Genomic DNA, 19,674 nt, shown 5'->3' with positions numbered 1-19,674 from the left:
TTGCCCATTCACTTAGCCCAAGAAGTCCTGAGTTGTAGCTTTGCCAGTTTGAAACTTCATTTTTAGGTATGCCTGGTGTTGCTCCTGACATGCTCTCCTGTTCTCTTCATTGAACCAGGGTTGATCCCCTGGCTCAGTGGTAATCGTAGATTGGGGGATATGCCTGGCCATGAGGTTACAGATTATGGTCGAGTGCAATTCTGCTGCTGGTGATGGGCCACAGAGTCTCATAGATGCCCAGTTTTGCGTGCCTAGATCTGTTTTATATCTATCCCACTTAGCACGGTGGTCGTGTCACATAACACGATGGATGGTGCCCTCAATGTGAAGATGGGACTTTGTGGTGGTCACTCTTACTGCCATGGACATGTGTCCGTGACAGGTAGATTGGTGAGAACGAGGCCAAGTAGTTTTGTACCTCTTGTTGGCTCCCTGATCACCTGCTGCAGACCCAGTAAAGCAGCTGTGTCCTTTAGGACTCGGCCAGCTCGGTCAGCAGGGATGCTACATGATGGACATTGAAGCCCTCCACCCAGAGTAATTATCACTGAGACTAGCCTTGCCACCCTCAGTCATTTCTCCAAGTGGTGTTCAGCACAGAGGAGTACTGATTCATCAACTGAGGGGCAGGGGGATTGATAAGTGGCAACCAGCAGGAGGTTTCCTTGCTCATGTTTGATGTCATGAGATCCAGAGTTGGTGCTGAGGCAACTCCCCCATGACTGTAAACCACTGTGCTGCCCACCACCTCTGGTGAGTCTGTCCTGGTGTGGGGGCAGCACATACCCAAGGATGGTGAGAGTGGTGTCTGGGACATTATATGTAAGGTATGGTTCCATGAGTATGACTATTTCAGGCTGTTGCTTGACTAGTCTGTGAGACAACATTCCCATTTTTGGCACATGCCCCCAGAGGTTAGTGAGGGGAACTTGGCAGGGTCGACAGGGCTGCATTTGCCATTGTCATTTCCGATGCCTAGGTCAATGCCAGATGATCTGCCCGGTTTCATTCCTTACACAATTGAATGACTTGCTCGGCCATTTCAGAGAGCAGTTGAGTCAAACTCATTGCTGTGGATGTAGAGTCACATGTAGGCCAGACAAGGTAAGGACGTCAGATTTCCTTCCCTAAAGGGCGTTAGGGAACCAGATGGTTTTTACGACAATCTACAATGATTTCACGGTCATCATTAATAAGACTAGCTTTATATTCCAGATTAATTCATTGAATTTGAATTCCACCATCTGCCTTGGTGGGATGCTGCCAAGTTGAGCCCTTCTCTTGTTATTCCTGCAAGGCTAGGTGCCTGCTCACCATAGAATCCATACAGTACAGAAGGCATACAGTACAGAAGGAGACCATTCAATCTACAGCAACCCTCCGAAAGAACGCCCTAACCTAGGTCCACGGCCCCAACCTATCCCCATAACCTTGCGCATTAATCATGCCCAATCCACCTAACTGCACATCTTTGGACAGTGGGAGGAAAGTGGAGCACCTGGAGGGAAACCCACACAAACACGGGGATTACGCACAAACTCCACACAGACAGTGATCCAAGGCTGGAATTGAACCCGGGTTCCTAGTGCTGTGAGGCAGCAGTGCTAACCACTATGTCACGGTGCCACCCCATGTAGTTCCTTTAAAATTCCCATTTACTCCTTTGTTTCTTGGGACTTTTACTGGGGCCTATCTTTACTGTTGGTTTTCCCAGCCTCAAAATTATCAGAATAAAGCATTATTATTCATAATCTTTCCCTTGGCGCCAATAGGTGTTTTCTTGTGACAAAGGAATTCCCGTGGATTTTGTTTCAATTGAAATATGAATGCGATAAGTTGCATTAAACCAGTCACTTTTAATTAAAATGCACAGGCTAATGTATTAAAAATGACGGATTGACTGAATAGAACAGCAAGAAAGGGCTTGAGCAACACTAAACGAGAAAGGTTCTTAACCAGATGGGACCAGGGAATTGGATCTGAAAGGGACTTCATGCTATTAAGTTGCACTGGATAATACAATTTCCATATATGGGTTACCAACTGTAAACATCAGTGACAACTCACAAAGAGAGCGACACGCAGCCCCATAAAACACCAACATGCAGCGATTCTTGGAGGGTGGCTATTGTCAATTAGTCATTTCTGAAGGAGGAGACCTTTATCAAAATACTCCCCCAACCCCGACTGTGCCTTTGAAATGCCGAGACGGAGGGGGCAGCCCTTTGTTGGAAACTGGCTGCCTTCACTGCTGCAGCCACCATAAGAACAAAGTCAGCAAGATTTGACAAGGTTTACCAGCTTGTATGCAAAACAGATTTTTCGTTCAAAAGAAATGGCAATTTTTAAAACTGCGCACAAAACCCCAAAGTCTGAAGGGGGAAGAAAATGCAAAGATGTTGAAAGACGGCATCAAATTCAATTACGTAGATAGACTGGTGAAGTTGGGATGGTTCTCTTGGAGAAGAGTAGGTTGTGAGGAGATTTGATGGTCATTCAGAATCATGAGGGGCCTGGACAGAGTGGATAGGGGTAAAGCTATTCCCATTGGTGGAAGGGTCGAGCATGTGAGGGCGCAGATTTAAGGTGATTGGCAAAAGAAGCAACAGAGACAGGGGGAGAATCTTCTTCACACAGCAAATAGCTAGGATCTGGACTGCGCTGCCTGAGAATGTGGTGGAGGAAGGTTCAATGGGGGTATTCAAGAGGGAACTGGATTATTATCTGAAAAGGAGGACTGTGGAGGGTTACAAGGCGAATCCAAAGGAATGGCACTTGGTGAATTGCTCATTCAGAGGGCCTGTGCACTGAAGATGGGTTGAATGGACTCGGTCTGTGCTTTCACAATTCTGTGAGTCTAGAGGTCCAACAAGATTGTGGTGTAAAGTACCGTCGCACATCATCAGGGCAAAGAATGGTTTTAGAAGGAATATAGAATATAGAACATACAGTGCAGAAGGAGGCCATTTGGTCCATCGAGTCTGCATCAACCCACTTAAGCCCTCACTTCCACCCTATAATCGTAGCCCAAGAACTCCTCCTAACCTTTTTGGCCTCTAAGGGCAATTTAGCATGGCCAATCCACCTAACCTGCACGTATTTGGAATGTGGGAGGAAACCGGAGCACCCGGAGGAAACCCATGCAGACACGGTGAGGACGTGCACACACCGCACAGACAGTGACCCAGCGGGGAATTGAACCTGGGACCCTGGCGCTGTGAAGCCACAGTGCTAGCCACTTGTGCTACCGTGAAGGAGGTTATATAATTACCTTTTATACACCATGATTTAAAATTTATTTTAGAATACCCAATTATTTTTTTCCAATCAAGGGGCAATTTAGCGTGGCCAATCCACCTAACCTGCACATCTTTGGGTTGTGGGGGTGAAACCCACGCAGACATGGGGAGAATGGTAAACCATGATTGAATCTGCCTCCACCACACTCTCAGGCAGTGCATTCCATTCACTGCGAATAAACATTTTTCCTCATGTTGCCTTTGGTTCATTTGCCAGTCATTTTAAATTTTTGTCCTTTGGTTTTTGACCTTTGCACCAATGGGAACAGTTTCTCTTTATCTAGCCTGCCCAGACCTCTCATGATTCTATAAATAGCACTTCTATAAAATCACCTCTCAAACTTCTCTCCTCCAAGGAGAACAGCCTCAACTTCTCCACTCTATCTACATGACTCAAGTCCCTTTTTCCTGGAACCATTTTTGTAAATCTTTTCTCTGCCCTATCGAAAGGCTACCCATCTTCCTAAAGTGTAGTGCCCAGAATTGGACATTTTATAAAGGATCACCATAACTTTCATGCTTATATACTCTTCGCCTCTATTTACAAAACCTAGGTTCCCACATCCTTTTTCAACCTTCCCCGCCACCTTCAATGATGTGTGCACATAATCCCCCTCCACCTCTGTTCCTGTAGCCCCTTTAGAGTTGTACCCCTCATTTTATGTTGTCTCTCCTCATTCTTCCTACCAAAATATATCACTTTACAGTTCTCGGTGTCAAATTTTATTTGCCACGTGTCTGCCCATTCCAGCTTGTCTATGCCCTCTTGAAGTTTATCACTCTCCTTCACACAGTTCACAATGAAGTTTTGTGCCGTCTGCAATCTTTGAACCTTGCAAATTTGTACCCTGCAGCCCAAGCCCAAGACATTAAGATAGATCAAGAAAAGCAGCGGTGGGCCTCAAACCGATGTATACCTTCCTCCATTCCCAAAAACTGTCCCCCACTATTCTGTTTCCTGTCACTCACCCAACTTCATATACATGCCCTCACTGTCCCGTTTGTTCCATGATCTTCAACTTTGCTGAAAAGCCTGTCATGTGAGACTTCATCAAATGTCTTTTGGAAGTTCATGTACGCCACATCAATCAAATTACCTCATCAATCCTGTGTTACCTCATCAGAAAACTCAGTTAAACACAATTTGCTCATAACATATCCATACTGAATCTCTTCTATGTTAGCTACCAGTTTTTGTACATGTTCCCTCTTTGTCCCTCTCATTTCCTTTTTTACTTCCGTTCTGAACATCACTTCAGGCAGATGATATGGGACAATGTTTCCCCAGCTGAAAACCCTAGAACATGGGGTCACAGTCTCAAAATAAGAGGTTGTCCATTTAGGACTGTGATGAGGAGAAATCTCTTCACCCAGTAGACTGAATCTTTGAAATCCTTTACCCCAGAAAGCTGTGAATGTTCAGACGTTGAATATATCAAGGCTGAGATCAATAGATTTTTGGACTTTAAAGGGATCAAGGTTTACGGGGATTGGGCAAGCAATGGACTTGAGGTTGAATATCAGCCATGACTTTATTAAATAGCGGAGTAGGCTTGAGGGGCTAAATCGCGTTTTCGTGTTCTTAATACCTACTTTGTTATGTTTGCTACCTTCCAACTCGTGAAAACGTTTCTACAATGTGGCAAATTCTGGAACATCAAAACCAATGCATCCATTTTCTCTGTAGTTAGCACCTCGGATGCACCTCATCTGGTCCAGGGGATTTGTCGATTTTTAGCCCCATTTACATCTCCAAAGCTATTTCTTTGCTAGTTTAAGTTCCTCATTCTCAACAACCCACGGTTTCCCATTATTTCTGGAAGTGTCTTTTGTTTCTGCTACCCTGAGGATAACCGACAAAGAATTTGTTTGATAGCTCTGCCATGTCCTTATTCCCTATTACCATTTCTCCAGTCTCTTTCTCAAAGGGAAATTGACTAAACTCTTCATTTCACATGTATACAGAAGTTTTTTTCAATTTGTTTTGATGTTTCTTGCTAGTTTACTCTATATTTTGTTTTCTCTTTTCCACTGGTAGAAGCCTGCAGTTGCGGTGAAATAAGAACATAAAAATCAGGCGCCATTTGGCCCATCGATCCTGCTCCCCCATTCAAAAAGATCACGGCAGATCTAATTGTGGCCTTAACTCCACTTTCCTGCCCCCCACCCCCGCCAACCTGACTTGCTCCTGGATCAGAAATCTGTCTAATTCAGCTTTTAAAGTATTCAGCGATTCAGCCTCTAGTGCACTCTGGGGGAAGATATTGACACGGCAATGAAGATCAAATTAGAAATGAGTTCCGCTCTGTGATGTAGTTTATTCTGCGTGAATGTACTGAAGGTCAGGGCTCTGTTAACTAGGATGAACCAACACAAAAGTGAACTCGGGGCAGCTTACCAAAACTCGGCGCGCTGTGCAAGGTCATGTCCCGAATAACTCTCGTCCCGAAGCAGGACCACATCAAGAGGAACTGCCGAGCCACTCTCTTCAGGCTCCCAGGCCTCAATGCTGCAACCTACAAAATAAACATTCTCTATTGGTTCATCGGAATGGAGGAGAGCGGGTCTTTGTGAATTATCTTGAAATCAAAAGTACTTCTTTCCCCCCTCCTCTTCAGTGATGACCTATAATTGGCAAATCACTTCATTCAGATTAACAAATCTATCCTCTCGCTGAAAAACATTTCTGGATGAAAACTGTCAGCAGTAAGTGCCTCTAGTGAAAACAGTCACCGACCTGCACTCTAATACATTCTATGAGAAGGCACTCTCTGAATATGAAATTTTCTTTCTCTCAAGAAAATCATAATGAGCAGCACAGAAGGAGGCCATTCAGCCGATTACATTTCTTCACTACAATTCCATCTGTGTGCATGACATCTTTCCCAAGACCCATTTATGTAGGGGCAAACCACAACTTGCAAAAGCACAATAGGAGCAAGAGTAGATCATAAAGCCCCTCGAGCCTGCTCCACCATTCAATGTGATCATGGGCTTCAACTCCACTTTCCTGCCCATTCCCCATGCCCATTGACCCCTGAAGGACCAATTCTCTGTCTATCTCAGCCTTAAATATAGTCAATTAATCTTGGATTAGAAAGTGAGGTCAACTTCTGTTTACCAACCTTGACAACACATCTGTCCACCATGGAATCCAGCCACTCAATGTAGGACTCAGTGGGTGACTGTTCCTCTAAAAGATTATCAAATTCCTGATACACTAGGGAGACAAAAAGGTACAGAATAGATGAGTGAGCCCGTGGTGATTAAAAAGCACAGGAACATCACTGTCAATTACACAGATATTCACAAAGCAAATACTGCAGAGAGTGATCCAGTCTCCCTGCAGGGGGAGATCCGGACTCGCTGCAGAGGGAGATCCAGACTCGCTACAGAGGGAGATCCGGACTCGCTGCAGGAGGAGATCCGGACTCGCTGCAGAGGGAGAACCGGACTCGCTGCAGGAGGAGATCCGGACTCGCTGCAGAGGGAGATCTGGACTGCTGCAGGGGGAGGTCCGGACGCGCTGCAGAGGGAGATCCGGACTCGATGCAGAGGGAGGTCCGGACGCGCTGCAGAGGGAGATCCGGACTCGATGCAGAGGGAGATCCGGACTCGCTGCAGAGGGAAATCCGGACTCGCTGCAGAGGGAGATCCGGACTGAGTGCAGAGGGAGATCCGGACTCGCTGCAGAGGGAGATCCGGACTCGCTGCAGGAGGAGATCCGGACTCGCTGCAGAGGGAGAACCGGACTCGCTGCAGGAGGAGATCCGGACTCGCTGCAGAGGGAGATCCGGACTCGCTGCAGAGGGAGAACCGGACTCACTGCAGGGGAGATCCGGACTCGCTGCAGAGGGAGATACGGACTCGCTGCAGAGGGAGATCCGGACTCGCTGCAGAGGAAGATCCGGACTCGCTGCAGAGGGAGATCCGGACTAGCTGCAGAGGGAGATCCGGACTAGCTGCAGAGGGAGATCCGGACTCACTGCAGGGGAGATCCGGACTCGCTGCAGAGGGAGATCGGGACTCGCAGCAGAGGGAGATCCGGACTCGCTGCAGAGGGAGATCCGGACTAGCTGCAGAGGGAGATCCGGACTAGCTGCAGAGGGAGATCCGGACTCACTGCAGGGGAGATCCGGACTCGCTGCAGAGGGAGATCGGGACTCGCAGCAGAGGGAGATCCGGACTCGCTGCAGAGGGAGATCCGGACTCGCAGCAGAGGGAGATCTGGACTAGCTGCAGAGGGAGATCCGGACTCACTGCAGGGGAGATCCGGACTCGCTGCAGAGGGAGATCGGGACTCGCAGCAGAGGGAGATCCGGACTCGCTGCAGAGGGAGATCCGGACTCGCAGCAGAGGGAGATCTGGACTAGCTGCAGAGGGAGATCCGGACTCGCAGCAGAGGGAGATCCGGACTCGCTGCAGAGGGAGATCCGGACTCGCAGCAGAGGGAGATCCGGACTCGCAGCAGAGGGAGATCCGGATTCGCTGCAGAGGGAGGTCCGGACTCGCAGCAGAGGGAGATCCGGACTCGCTGCAGAGGGAGATCCGGACTCGCGGCAGAGGGAGATCCGGACTCGCTGCAGAGGGAGATCCGGACTCGCAGCAGAGGGAGATCCGGACTACTGCAGAGGGAGGTCCGGACTCACTGCAGAGGGAGATCCGGACTCACTGCAGAGGGAGATCCGGACTCGCTGCAGAGGGAGATCCGGACTCACTGCAGGGGGTGATCCGGACTCGCTACAGGAGGAGGTCCGGACTGGCTGCAGAGGGAGATCCGGACTCGCTGCAGAGGGAGATACGGACTCGCTGCAAGGGGAGACCGCACTAGCTGCAGAGGGAGATCCGGACTCGCAGCAGAGGGAGATCCGGACTAGCTGCAGAGGGAGATCCGGACTCGCTGCAGAGGGAGATCCGGACTCGCAGCAGAGGGAGATACGGACTAGCTGCAGGTGGTGATCCGGACTCGCTGCAGAGGGAGATCCGGACTCGCTGCAGGGGAGATCCGGACTCGCTGCAGGGGAGATCCGGACTCGATGCAGAGGGAGATCCGGACTCGCTGCAGAGGGAGATCCGGACACGCTGCAGAGGGAGATCCGGACTCGCTGCAGAGGGAGATCCGGACTCGCTGCAGAGGGAGATCCGGACTCGCTGCAGAGGGAGATCCGGACTCGCTGCAGAGGGAGATCCGGACTCGCAGCAGAGGGAGACCCGGACTCGCTGCAGAGGGAGATCCGGACTCGCTGCAGAGGGAGATCCGGACTCGCAGCAGAGGGAGACCCGGACTCGCTGCAGAGGGAGATCCGGACTCGCTGCAGAGGGAGATCGGGACTCGCTGCAGGGGGAGATCCGGACTCGCAGCAGAGGGAGATCCGGTCTCGCTGCAGAGGGAGATCCGGACTCGCAGCAGAGGGAGATCCGGACTCGCTGCAGAGGGAGATCCGGAATCGCTGCAGAGGGAGATCCGGACTCGCTGCAGAGGGAGATCCGGACTAGATGCAGGGGAGGTCCGGACTCGCTGCAGGAGGAGATCCGGACTCGCAGCAGAGGGAGATCCGGACTCGCAGCAGAGGGAGATCTGGACTAGATGCAGGGGAGGTCCGGACTCGCTGCAGGAGGAGATCCGGACTCGCTGCAGAGGGAGATCCGGACTCGCTGCAGAGGGAGATCCGGACTCGCTGCAGAGGGAGATCCAGTCTCGCTGCAGGGGGAGATCCAGTCTCAATGCAGGGTGAGATCCAGACACACTGCAGGGGAGATCCAGTCTCACTGCGGGGAGATCCAGTCTCGCTGCGGGGGAATTCCAGTCTCACCACATAGGGGGGATCCAGTCTCAATGCAGAGAGAGATCCAGCCTCACTGTGGGGGGGTCCAGTCTCACTGCTGGGGAGAACCAGTCTCACTGCAGGGGGACCCAGTCTCGCTGCGGGGGGATCCAGTCTCACCACATAGTGGGGATCCAGTCTCAATACAGAGAGAGAGATCCAGCCTCACTGTGGGGATCCAGTCTCACTTTGGGGGGACCCAGTCTCGATGCGGGGGGAATCCAGTCTCGCCACATAGGGGGGATCCAGTCTCAATACAGAGAGAGATCCAGCCTCACCGTGGGGGACCCAGTCTTGCTGTGGGGGGATCCAGTCTTGCAGTGGGGGGATCCAGTCTCACCACATAGGGAGGTACAGTCTCAATGCAGAGAGAGATCCGGCCTCACTATGGGGGATCCAGTCTCACTGCAGGGGGATCCAGTCTCAATACAGAGAGAGAGATCCAGCCTCACTGTGGGGGATCCAGTCTCGCTGCGGGGGGATCCAGTCTCACCACATAGGGAGGTACAGTCTCAATGCAGAGAGAGATCCAGCCTCACTATGGGGGATCCAGTCTCACTGCAGGGGGATCCAGTCTCAATACAGAGAGAGAGATCCAGCCTCACTGTGGGGGATCCAGTCTCACTGCGGGGGATTCAGTCTCGCTGTGGGGGATCCAGTCTCACCACATAGGGAGATACAGTCTCAATGCAGAGAGAGATCCAGCCTCACTGTGGTGGGGGGGGGAGATCCAGCCTCACCACAGAGGGAGATCTGGTCTCACCACAGAGAGAGACCCAGTCTCACCACAGAGGTAGATACGGTCTTATAGCAGAGGGAGATCCAGTCTCACTGCGGGAGGATGTGCAGTCTCACCATAGAGAGAGATCCAGTCTCAATGCAGAGGGAGTTCCAGTCTCACTGCGGGGGGGGGGGGGGGCGGTCCAGTCTCACCAAAGAGGGAGTTCCAGTCTCACTGCGGGGGGCGGGGTCCAGTCTCACCACAGAGGGAGATCCAGTCTCAATGCAGAGGGAGTTCCAGTCTCACTGCGGGGGGAGATCCAGTCTTACCACAGAGGTTGATCCGGGCTCGCTCCGGGGGAGGGGGGGGAGTCCAGTCTCACTGCAGGGGGAGATCCAGTCTCACTGTGAGGGGGAGATCCAGTCTCAATGCAGAGAGAAATCCAGTCTCAATGCAGAGAGATCCAGTCTCAATGCAGAGAGAGATCCAGTCTCACTGCAGAGAGAGATTCAGTCTCGTTGTGGGGGAGGTCCAGTCTTGCTGCGGGGGGTGATCCAGTCTCACCGCAGGGGGAGATCCAGTCTCAATGCAGAGGGAGATCCAGTCTCTCTCCGGGGGAAATCCAGTCTCACTACAGGGGAGATCCAGTCTTGCTGCGGGGGAGACCCAGTCTTGCTGCAGAGGGAGATCCAGTCTTGCTGCGGCGAGATGCAGTCTCAATGCAGGGGGAGATCCAGTATCAATGCAGAGGGAGACACAGTCGTGCTGCGGGGAGATGCAGTCTCGCTGCAGGGGAGATCCAGTCTCGCTGCAGGGGAGATCCAGTCTCAATGCAGGGGGAGATCCAGTCTCAATGCAGAGGGAGGCCCAGTCTTGCTGCGGGGAGATGCAGCCTCGCTGCAGGGGAGATCCGGGCTCACTGCTGGGGAGATCCGGGCTCGCTGCTGGGGGAGATCCAGTCTCAATGCAGAGGGAGGCACAGTCGTGCTGCGGGGAGATGCAGTCTCGCTGCAGGGGAGATCCAGTCTCGCTGCAGGGGGAGATCCAGTCTCAATGCAGGGGGAGATCCAGTCTCAATGCAGAGGGAGGCCCAGTCTTGCTGCGGGGAGATGCAGTCTCGCCGCAGGGGAGATCCGGGCTCACTGCTGGGGAGATCCGGGCTCGCTGCTGGGGGAGATCCAGTCTCACCGTGAGGGGAGATCCAGTCTCACTATGGGGAAGATCCAGTCTCACCACTGAGGGAGATCCAGTCTCACCACAGAGGGAGATCCAGGCTAGCTGCTGGGGAGATCCAGTCTCACTGTGGGGGAGATCAGTCTCAATGTGGGGGAGATCCAGTCTCACCACAGAGGGAGATCCGGGCTCGCTGCTGGGGGAGATCCAGTCTCAATGCAGAGGTATATCCAGTCTCACTGTGGGGGGAGATCCAGTCTCACTGCGGGGGGGTCCAGTCTCAATGCAGAGGGAGATCCAGTCTCACTGCAGAGGGAGATCCAGTCTTACCACAGAGATAGATACAGTCTTATAGCAGTGGGAGATCCAGTCTCGACACAGAGAGAGATCCAGTCTCACCACAGAGGGAGATCTAGTCTCACCACAGAGGGAGATCCGGTCTCACTTAAGACACCATTGCCGCAAATGTTTCTGGGCCTGTCTTCAAGTCTGGAATTGGTTACAACACAAAACTCAGCTATAGGGTTCCAGGCTGGCCTGTAATAGAGAATCTGTCTTCTCTGATGGAATCAACAGATCCCTGGGCACCGTTCACCATTTGGTAAGCCTTTGAAATTTGGGGCATTTGCTGCATTGTGTTTTTGGAGAAATGATCACACACACACTCTGTTTATCAATGCTGCTCAGTCTTTATGACAATGATTTAATAGAGAATGTTTCAGATAAAATTTCCCCCTTGTGGTTATTTCATTCTTACATTTCACGATGAGTTTCCTGTGCTCCTCTCGGGAATTTTCCATGGTGTACAGGGTCTGTTTGGTAATGCTGTTCAGGTCCACATTCCGCCAGTCTTCTAACATTTGGAAAGTGATATCCGCGCTGTGGATCACTGCCCGCGATGCCTACAGGGGTCAAAGAGCAGTCTTCTTTAGTCTGAGATGGTTATATCCTGGTCTTTTATACTAAAGGGAGACTTGTACAAAGCAAATATGATTAATATACATGTTAATATATTTATAAATGTTGCTGAAACATTTCATCTTGCACTGCTCAGGAAAAACACAAGGATGCCAAATTTCAAACAATCACAACAATTCATACAACAGGAGAAAAGGATGATGATTAGTTGGCAAGTCAACTCTGACTGGCTGAGATGTTACCATGGAGAAAATAATGAGGAACTATAGACTCCCCAAGTACAATACTCCCCGAGTATTGTGAAAAAGCAGAATGCTTGGACATATTCCTTTTGTTTGCAGAGAATAGATCCCTGTGTATCAATGTATGTCGCTTCCAGCAAGTATAAATGAGCCACATTATAAGCTTGATTGATTATTTTAGTGTAGCTATTAGCACACTCAGAGTTGTTCAGAAAGTGCTGCCCAATTACATAACCACACCTAGCAGTAGATGTTTTGTTTTGGGTTTTGAAAGCACAAGTGGGTTGAACACGGTCTGTACTCTGCTTATTATGAATAAAGAGTATCACTTTGGAATAATGGCAGCATCCTGTTAGCGGAAAATACCACTCGCATAGCCGTTGCATAGTAGCAGTGTGACATGGCTTGAACAACAGGTAAAGCTGATCAAGATGTCTACTGTGATTCTGCGATTGGGCAACAATTGTTGAACAATCCTGAGTGTGAAAATAACTGCACTAACAACCAATCACATCCAATTCATGCACCATTTTATATTTGTCTAAAATCATCACTGCTATATCCTCTATGCATCATCATGGAAGCATCATCGCTACACAACTCCAGTGATTCAAGAAGATGCATCATCACCTTCTCTAGGTGACTAGCGATGTCATATCCAGAGAATGAATAAAATAAATGCTGAATTTTCTAAAACAAAAATATTCAATTCAGAAACAAACATAGAAGGAGATGTGATTTTAGGAAAGACATACTAGCATTACATAGGATATGTGGTACAGAAACAGGCCATTTGGCCCAACCAGATTGTGCGGCATTTATGTTCCACTCAAGCCTCCTTATGTCTTTCCTCATCCAAATTGATCAGTGTAACCCTCTATTCCCTTCTCCTTCACATGCTTGTCTATCCTCCGCTTAAATGCATATATATTATTTGCTTCAACTACTCTCTGTGGGAACGAGTTCCACATTCTCACCACTCTCTGGGTAAAGAAGTTCCTTCTGAATTGCCTGTTGAATTTCTTGGTGACTATTTCATTTGACATGTTCTAGTTTCCCTCTTCCCCATATTCACTCCATCAAAACCCTTCAGATTTTTATTATGTCACCCATCAGCCTTTTTTCAAGAGAACGGAGATGCAGCCTGTTCTTCATTTCCTTACACACCCTTACATTTCTGGTATCATCCTTATAAAGGACCTGCATCCTCTCCAGGGCCTCCATATCCTTTTTATAATACGGAGACCAGAATTGCACGCAGTACTCTAAAGCATGACCTAACCAAGGTTCGATACAGGTTTAGCCTAACTTCACTACTTTGCAATTCTATTGTTCTAGAAATATACCCTCGTGCCTATTTTTGTTTACAGCCTTGCTAACCTATGGCACAACTTAAAGTGATTGGTAAATGTCCCTGTCACTTTATGCTTTATCATAATTTTAGATGCTCATTCTATAACTTTATTTACCCCCTTAATTGTCAGAATAATCTTTTGTGACTTCATTTTTCCAATGCATTCATTTTCATGTTTTGATCACGTGGCCTTCTTAAAACCTTGAGGATATCTCACATTTTTGCGATTTTCAGAACTGGTACAAGCCTCAAGGTGTTGCATCGTGATCCTTAATATTCAAACTGCTTCTTTTCAGTTTTATTTTATCATTAAGGGGAATAAAGTGATTCACAGTGCCAAAATCAGACAATGAACATTGGTGGGAGAACTGATGAAACAGACGGACTCTCTCCTCTCAAAAAAGGTTCACAAGTGGAAAATAAAGTTCGTAAAAATTCTGAAATTGTTTTGCAGGGTAGATGTAAGGATAATCTTTCCACCTGTTGGGGGAGTCCAAATTTGGAGGTCATAAATATAAGAGGGTCACTAATCAATTCATCAAGGAATTCATGAGGAGTTTCTTTACCCAGGGAGTGGTGAGATTGCAGGATTTGCTACCACATGGAATTGTTGAGGTGAATAGCAGAGATGTATTTCAGGGAAAGTTGAATAAACACATGAGGGACTAAAGAATGGAGTGATATGTTGATGGAGTGGGATGAAGCAAGGTGGGAGGAACATAGAGAGGGCAGCATGGTTGAATGATTTGTTTCTATACTGTACATTCTATGTAACCCTGTGTAAAATGATTATGTGACCAAAGCAGAAGGTTGTCAGGAAGCGAGGAAGTTAGTAAAGGGGGAGAGGTTCATGGTGGGGCATGGCCATGGAGGGTAACGTAGTGGTTGTGTTACTGGAATAGTAATGTAGAGGCCTAGACCATTAATCCAGAGAACAGGGTTCAAGTCCCATCATGAATTTGAATTGATTTTAACAAATCTGGAAGCAGAAAGCTGTTGTCAGAATGGCCATGAAATTGTTAGATTATCATAAAAACCCAACTGGTTTGTCTACATCCTTTCGGGAAATGAATATGGTAATCTGGTCCTATATTTGTCTCCAAATCCATACCAACCTGGTAGAACCTGGATTGTCTTCTGAAGCGGTGTTGCAAAGTTCTTAAGGGCAACTAAGAATGAGCAATAATTCCGACCTTGCCAGCAACAATCACAGCCAACAGCCACATATCAAATAACTTGTAGCTGAGAATTAGGATTCATAATCTATTGCTTTTGAGGTGGTGGTTGTAGTAAAGGCTGGGTGATGATGTGGGAAGTAGGGGTGTGGATGAGTTAGTGGACGAGTTACATTTCACTTAGGCTAAATGCCCACACATACAGCGACAAAATAGTTCATTTGAAAACTTCTCAATTACTTATTTTATAAGAAACCTGAAGTTAAAAACAGGAAATGCTGGAAATGCAGGTCAGCCAGCCACGGTGAAGGGTAAAGGCAGGTTCATGTTTCAATTGAATGCTTTACCTGACAGAGGTGATTTAATGAGGTCTGGCGTCTGAGAACCTGTGAAAATCTTCTTGCCACTGAAAGGGAAACGCAAAGAGACTTCAGATAAATACATAACTGCTACATGTGTAAAATTCCAATAGATCAATCCACTTATCATTCTCTCCAGTCGAGATCACAATAAATCAGTGCAGGAATAGACCATATGACCATCAGTAAGATCATGGTCAATCTCAGGCTCCAACTCCACTTTCCCATCCATTTCACGTATTCCTTGATTCTCTGAAAGACCAAAAATCAGCCTATCTCAGCCTTAAAGATATTGAACAAATACATTGCTCCACAGTTTAATGTAGATAATTATGAGGTTATTCATTGGCTGAAAAAATAGTCAGGCAAATTATTATCTAAATGGAAAGCAGATTCAAAATACATTTGGGCAGTGGGATTTGGGTCTCTTTGTTCATGAATCGCAAAAAGATGGTATGCAAGTACAGAATGTAATAAGAGAAGCAAATGGAATGTTAGCGTTTATTGCAAAAGGACTGCAGTATAAAAGTAGAGAAGTGTTGTTGCAATTGTATGTGGTGTTGGTGAGACCAAATCTGAAGTATTGTATCCAGTTTTGGTCTCGTTATTTGAGGCAGGATGTGGTGCATTGGAAGCAGCTCAGACGAGGTTCACAGTAGTGATTCCGGGGATGAAGGGGTTAACGTATGAGGAGAGATTAAATAGTTTGGGCTCATACTCGCTGGAGTTTCGAAGGATGAGAGGGGATCTGATCGAGGTATATAAAATACTAAAAGGGATTGATAAAGTAAATGTATACCAAATGGTCCCTCTTGTGGGGCAATCTAGAATAGATATAGGTTGAGAGGCGGTTAATTTAAAACTGAGATAAAGAGGAACGACTTCTCGCAGAGGGTGGTGAATTTGTGGAACTCACTGCCTCATAGTGCGGTGGTGTCCGAATCTATAAATAGTTTCAAGAGGGAGATAGATATATTTCTGATTTTAAAAACGGGTGAAAGGGAGGTGGATTTGAGATCAGGAAGAGATTGGCCATGATGTGATTGAATGCCGGAGCAGGCCCGATGGGCTGAATTGCCTATTTCTGCTCCTAATTCCTATATTCCTATATATCACTTCCAATGCAAGTATATCCATTCTTAAGCAATCTTAGAACTTCCTGGGCATCAGAAAATATCTCCTTAATTATCAGTTTCTTAATGCTCAGCACATTAAAGTGACCAATCAACCTTCGATTGTCACCCAGAGATAACAGCACTGCAACAAACCCCGAAATGGGTGGAGTAAGGATGAGAGCTCTTTGTGACTCCTTCCAGACAGTCACTGTTGTATTATGTTGTACACGGCCATTGTAACATTGTAACATGGTAACATGGTAACATAAAGGTGCTCGGCGGAGCAAAGGTTAATGTGTGACTGAAGAATAGTACCGCCCATGGTATGATGTATAACAGCATGTGGTAACAGACTCGTAGAATGCTCTAGAAGCAGCTTGCATGGAGAAGCAACATCATGCATGTCAGTAACTGGGATCTGTAAATACTTAAAGGTTAGCAATAAACCGTTAATGTTGAAACATACAAGTCTCAAGATCTCATCATTGAGACACCATAGCACAATATTGTGCTCAGCGGTGGCACCATAATACATACACGTGGGTTTCACCCCCCACAACCCAAAGATGTGCAGGGTAGGTGGATTGGCCATGCTAAATTGCCCCTTAACTGGAAAAAAATAATTGGGTACTCTAAATTTATTATAAAAAAGCAAGGCGAAAGCTGTATTACGTTGCATGTGCCTGCATGCCATTGTAATGTAATGGCGCTCAGCAGAGCAAGGATTAACATTCAGCCGGAGACTAACACTGCCCACGATATGATGTATAGAGTAACATAGTATTAGACTCATAGTACACTCTGAAAGAAACCTGCATGAAGACATTTATGGCAATATCTTGGATATTTAAATCATTAAAGATTAGCAATAAACGGTTCATGTTTAAACATACAAATCGAGGATCGCATCATTCCGATCATTTTGTTAAAGGTGGTCCGAGTTAACACGATTTGGCTTACTACAAGTCATTAATCTGCTTTATTCCACTGCATGTGAAAATACAGAGCAAAGGTTATGACTGGAATCGTGTTGGTCATTTTCCATTTCTGCTGCTGGCAAATTATGTGGCCAATTGAACAGCCTCCCATTATAGAAACCGCCCACTATTTATTCCATTGATTTCAATGGGTCGAGAAACGGACAAGTCTCTAAGTGTTGGGCAATCCCCCACAATCCCTTTGTACTATCCCACCTAGTTCAATCAGGCCTGTCCTTGAGCCACTGAGAACTTTCTTGGCTGTGGGTCATTGCTTTTCAGCGCAAAGTCCACATTCTTATTGGATCACGAGACCTGCCTCTTCCATGAGTTTTGCCCTCTGTGGTTGACTGGCTCCACTGATAATACTGCTGACAACACCTTCTGCTGGGTGCAATTAATTGAATAGATTTCATCTTCACGTTGCCTTGCGGAGGTCTTGTGTACAGTGGGTGGTCTGGGTTCTTCTTCCACTCCAGGGCTTGATGAAGGTGCGTTCATAGCATGGCCAAACAGATTGATTCTTCCACCTCATGCCAATGACAGTCAGCCATGTGATGGAAAGAGTTTTGGAACCTCTACCATTACTATCCATAGCTCCAGACTACAACATGCATGTAAAAGTGTATGTTTCCACAGCAACTCGGACTCTTGGGCCTCAATTGGCTGCTGCAGATCAAAATAGTACCAAGAGCAGCGAGTTTGATTCCCTGTTCCAGCTGGGGTGGATTAGGGGCCTGGTCTACCTTTGGTGTAGGTTGAGCCATCTGTGGGTTGGGCATGTCTTCAGACAGAGCAATAAAGGAAAGGAATATTGTAGATCACAATCTCCAAATGCTTCTTCAGGTCTGACTGCAAAGCTCCCATAGACGTGACAGGAACATTCATGAGAGATGCTCCAATTGTGTAACAGTGGTTATTGGTGCTGCCAGGTGTTCCATTGCCGACAAACTGCCCTCCATGTGAGGGGGCAAGTGAGTCATCACCCTCACAAACTCCTGTCTCTATACTGCTCCATTTTATTTATTCTTTCATGGAGTATGAGCATCACAGGCTAGGCCAACATTTATTGGGTGGTGGCGAGCTGCCTTCTTGAACTGCCATAGTCCATTTTGGGCAGGTACTGTCTCAGTGTGAGGACCTTTCTTGTATCAGAGTTAGGGTGGCAGATGGTTGTGTGAGTGGGTCAGGGATGAAATTGGTGGGTGAGGGTGCAGCAGTTTGGTACAACTGAGTGGCTCGCTCGGCAACTTAGAAGTGAAGTTAAGAATCAACCACATTGTTGTGGGTCGGGAACCACCCATAGGCCAAACAGCAGATTTCCTTCCCTAAAGGGATACTAGTGAAGCAGATGTTTTTTTCTTTGAAGCAACAATGGATGATAGTTTCATCATGACTGAGACTAACTTTTAATTACAGAATTGAATTTAAATTTTGCCAGCTGCTGTTCTGGGAGTTGAACCCTTGCTCCTCGCACATTAGCCTGTGAACCTGCATTATAGTCCATTGACATGATCACTTTGCCACCATATCCCCTGGATGTGACGATGTGACGAGGCGCTGGGGACTCCAAAGGACTTCCCTCATCCATTTCTTGTGAAAGGAATCTTCTCGCTCCTCCTGTGAAGGGAAGATATTGTGGGTTAATAGTGTACTTGTGGACATTATAACAAACATTATTGTGCTCAATCACTATAGGTAGATATGTCTGTCCAATTATAGAATGTTTGATCAATATGGTACATACCACACATTCTGCCCTGTCCTCCAATGTCTTCCAACCTTTTTTTCCAAAGGTTTAATGATCCCGCCGAAACAGAACTTTGCTTTGTTCCGTTGTGCGCTTGTTTTGCCTTTAAACATAAGAGCAGTGCAGATTGAGGCAGGGAGAATTGGATAATGTCGTTGGCTTCCTCCAGGAATTCTCTCTCCTATAATCATGTTATTCCTCCTTGCCTGCCAGTATGGTTCTTGTTTTATATGCCTTTTACAAGTGATATATCAGAGTGTGTATGCATGTAAAGTTGAGCTGCAAGTTTACTGTAATATTTAGGCATTACCTCAATGACAGAGAAGACTTGTGTTTATGTAAACCCAATCAATATCGTTCAGAAATAGCCCAAAACGTGGAGAGCTTTACAGTGTGCAGTTATATGAATAAGCATGCCATTCATTTTCCATGTGATGACTTCACATAATCAGCAAATTAATGAGTAACCAGTTCATTTCTGTCTTGTTACAGATTGACTACGGAAACAGCTTGTTACTGCAGCAGTGCCTCACCAGAGCGAGAGCAACAACATAACGTACAGAATGTCTGCACTTCTGACAATGTTGCTATCTCTGAGTACCGCACTGTGGTATCAGAGCCTGGATTGAGAGCTCAGATAGGGATTAAAGTGAAAGTGCACTTGCTGAGGAAGGCTCCTTCAAGTCTATCATTGTTTCTCTCACTTCCTGACAGGATACTGAGACAGTTTTCCTTGCCTACCAAAAAATATAATTCTGATGATTCC

The 19,674-nt window shown here is 47.3% G+C and overlaps 1 protein-coding gene across 6 annotated transcripts in view; it reads right to left on the bottom strand.

Annotated features, from left to right (window-relative positions):
- Positions 1 to 19,674, bottom strand: part of rfx4 (regulatory factor X, 4) — a 391,138-nt gene that overhangs the window by 45,229 nt on the left and 326,235 nt on the right. For all 6 annotated transcript variants that reach the window (XM_072484885.1, XM_072484883.1, XM_072484881.1 and 3 more), the window contains 4 exons: positions 15,055 to 15,113; positions 11,776 to 11,920; positions 6,425 to 6,519; positions 5,698 to 5,815 (listed from right to left, as the gene is read on the bottom strand). In XM_072484885.1, coding sequence (XP_072340986.1) covers positions 5,698 to 5,815; positions 6,425 to 6,519; positions 11,776 to 11,920; positions 15,055 to 15,113 — 417 coding nt within the window. The remainder of the gene's footprint in view (positions 1 to 5,697; positions 5,816 to 6,424; positions 6,520 to 11,775; positions 11,921 to 15,054; positions 15,114 to 19,674) is intronic.

Source organism: Scyliorhinus torazame, chromosome 19 (assembly GCF_047496885.1).
Source record: "Scyliorhinus torazame isolate Kashiwa2021f chromosome 19, sScyTor2.1, whole genome shotgun sequence".
NCBI lineage: Eukaryota > Metazoa > Chordata > Chondrichthyes > Carcharhiniformes > Scyliorhinidae > Scyliorhinus > Scyliorhinus torazame.
The sequence above is the reverse complement of the archived record's forward strand: the minus strand, read 5'-3'. Positions and strand labels throughout refer to the sequence as shown.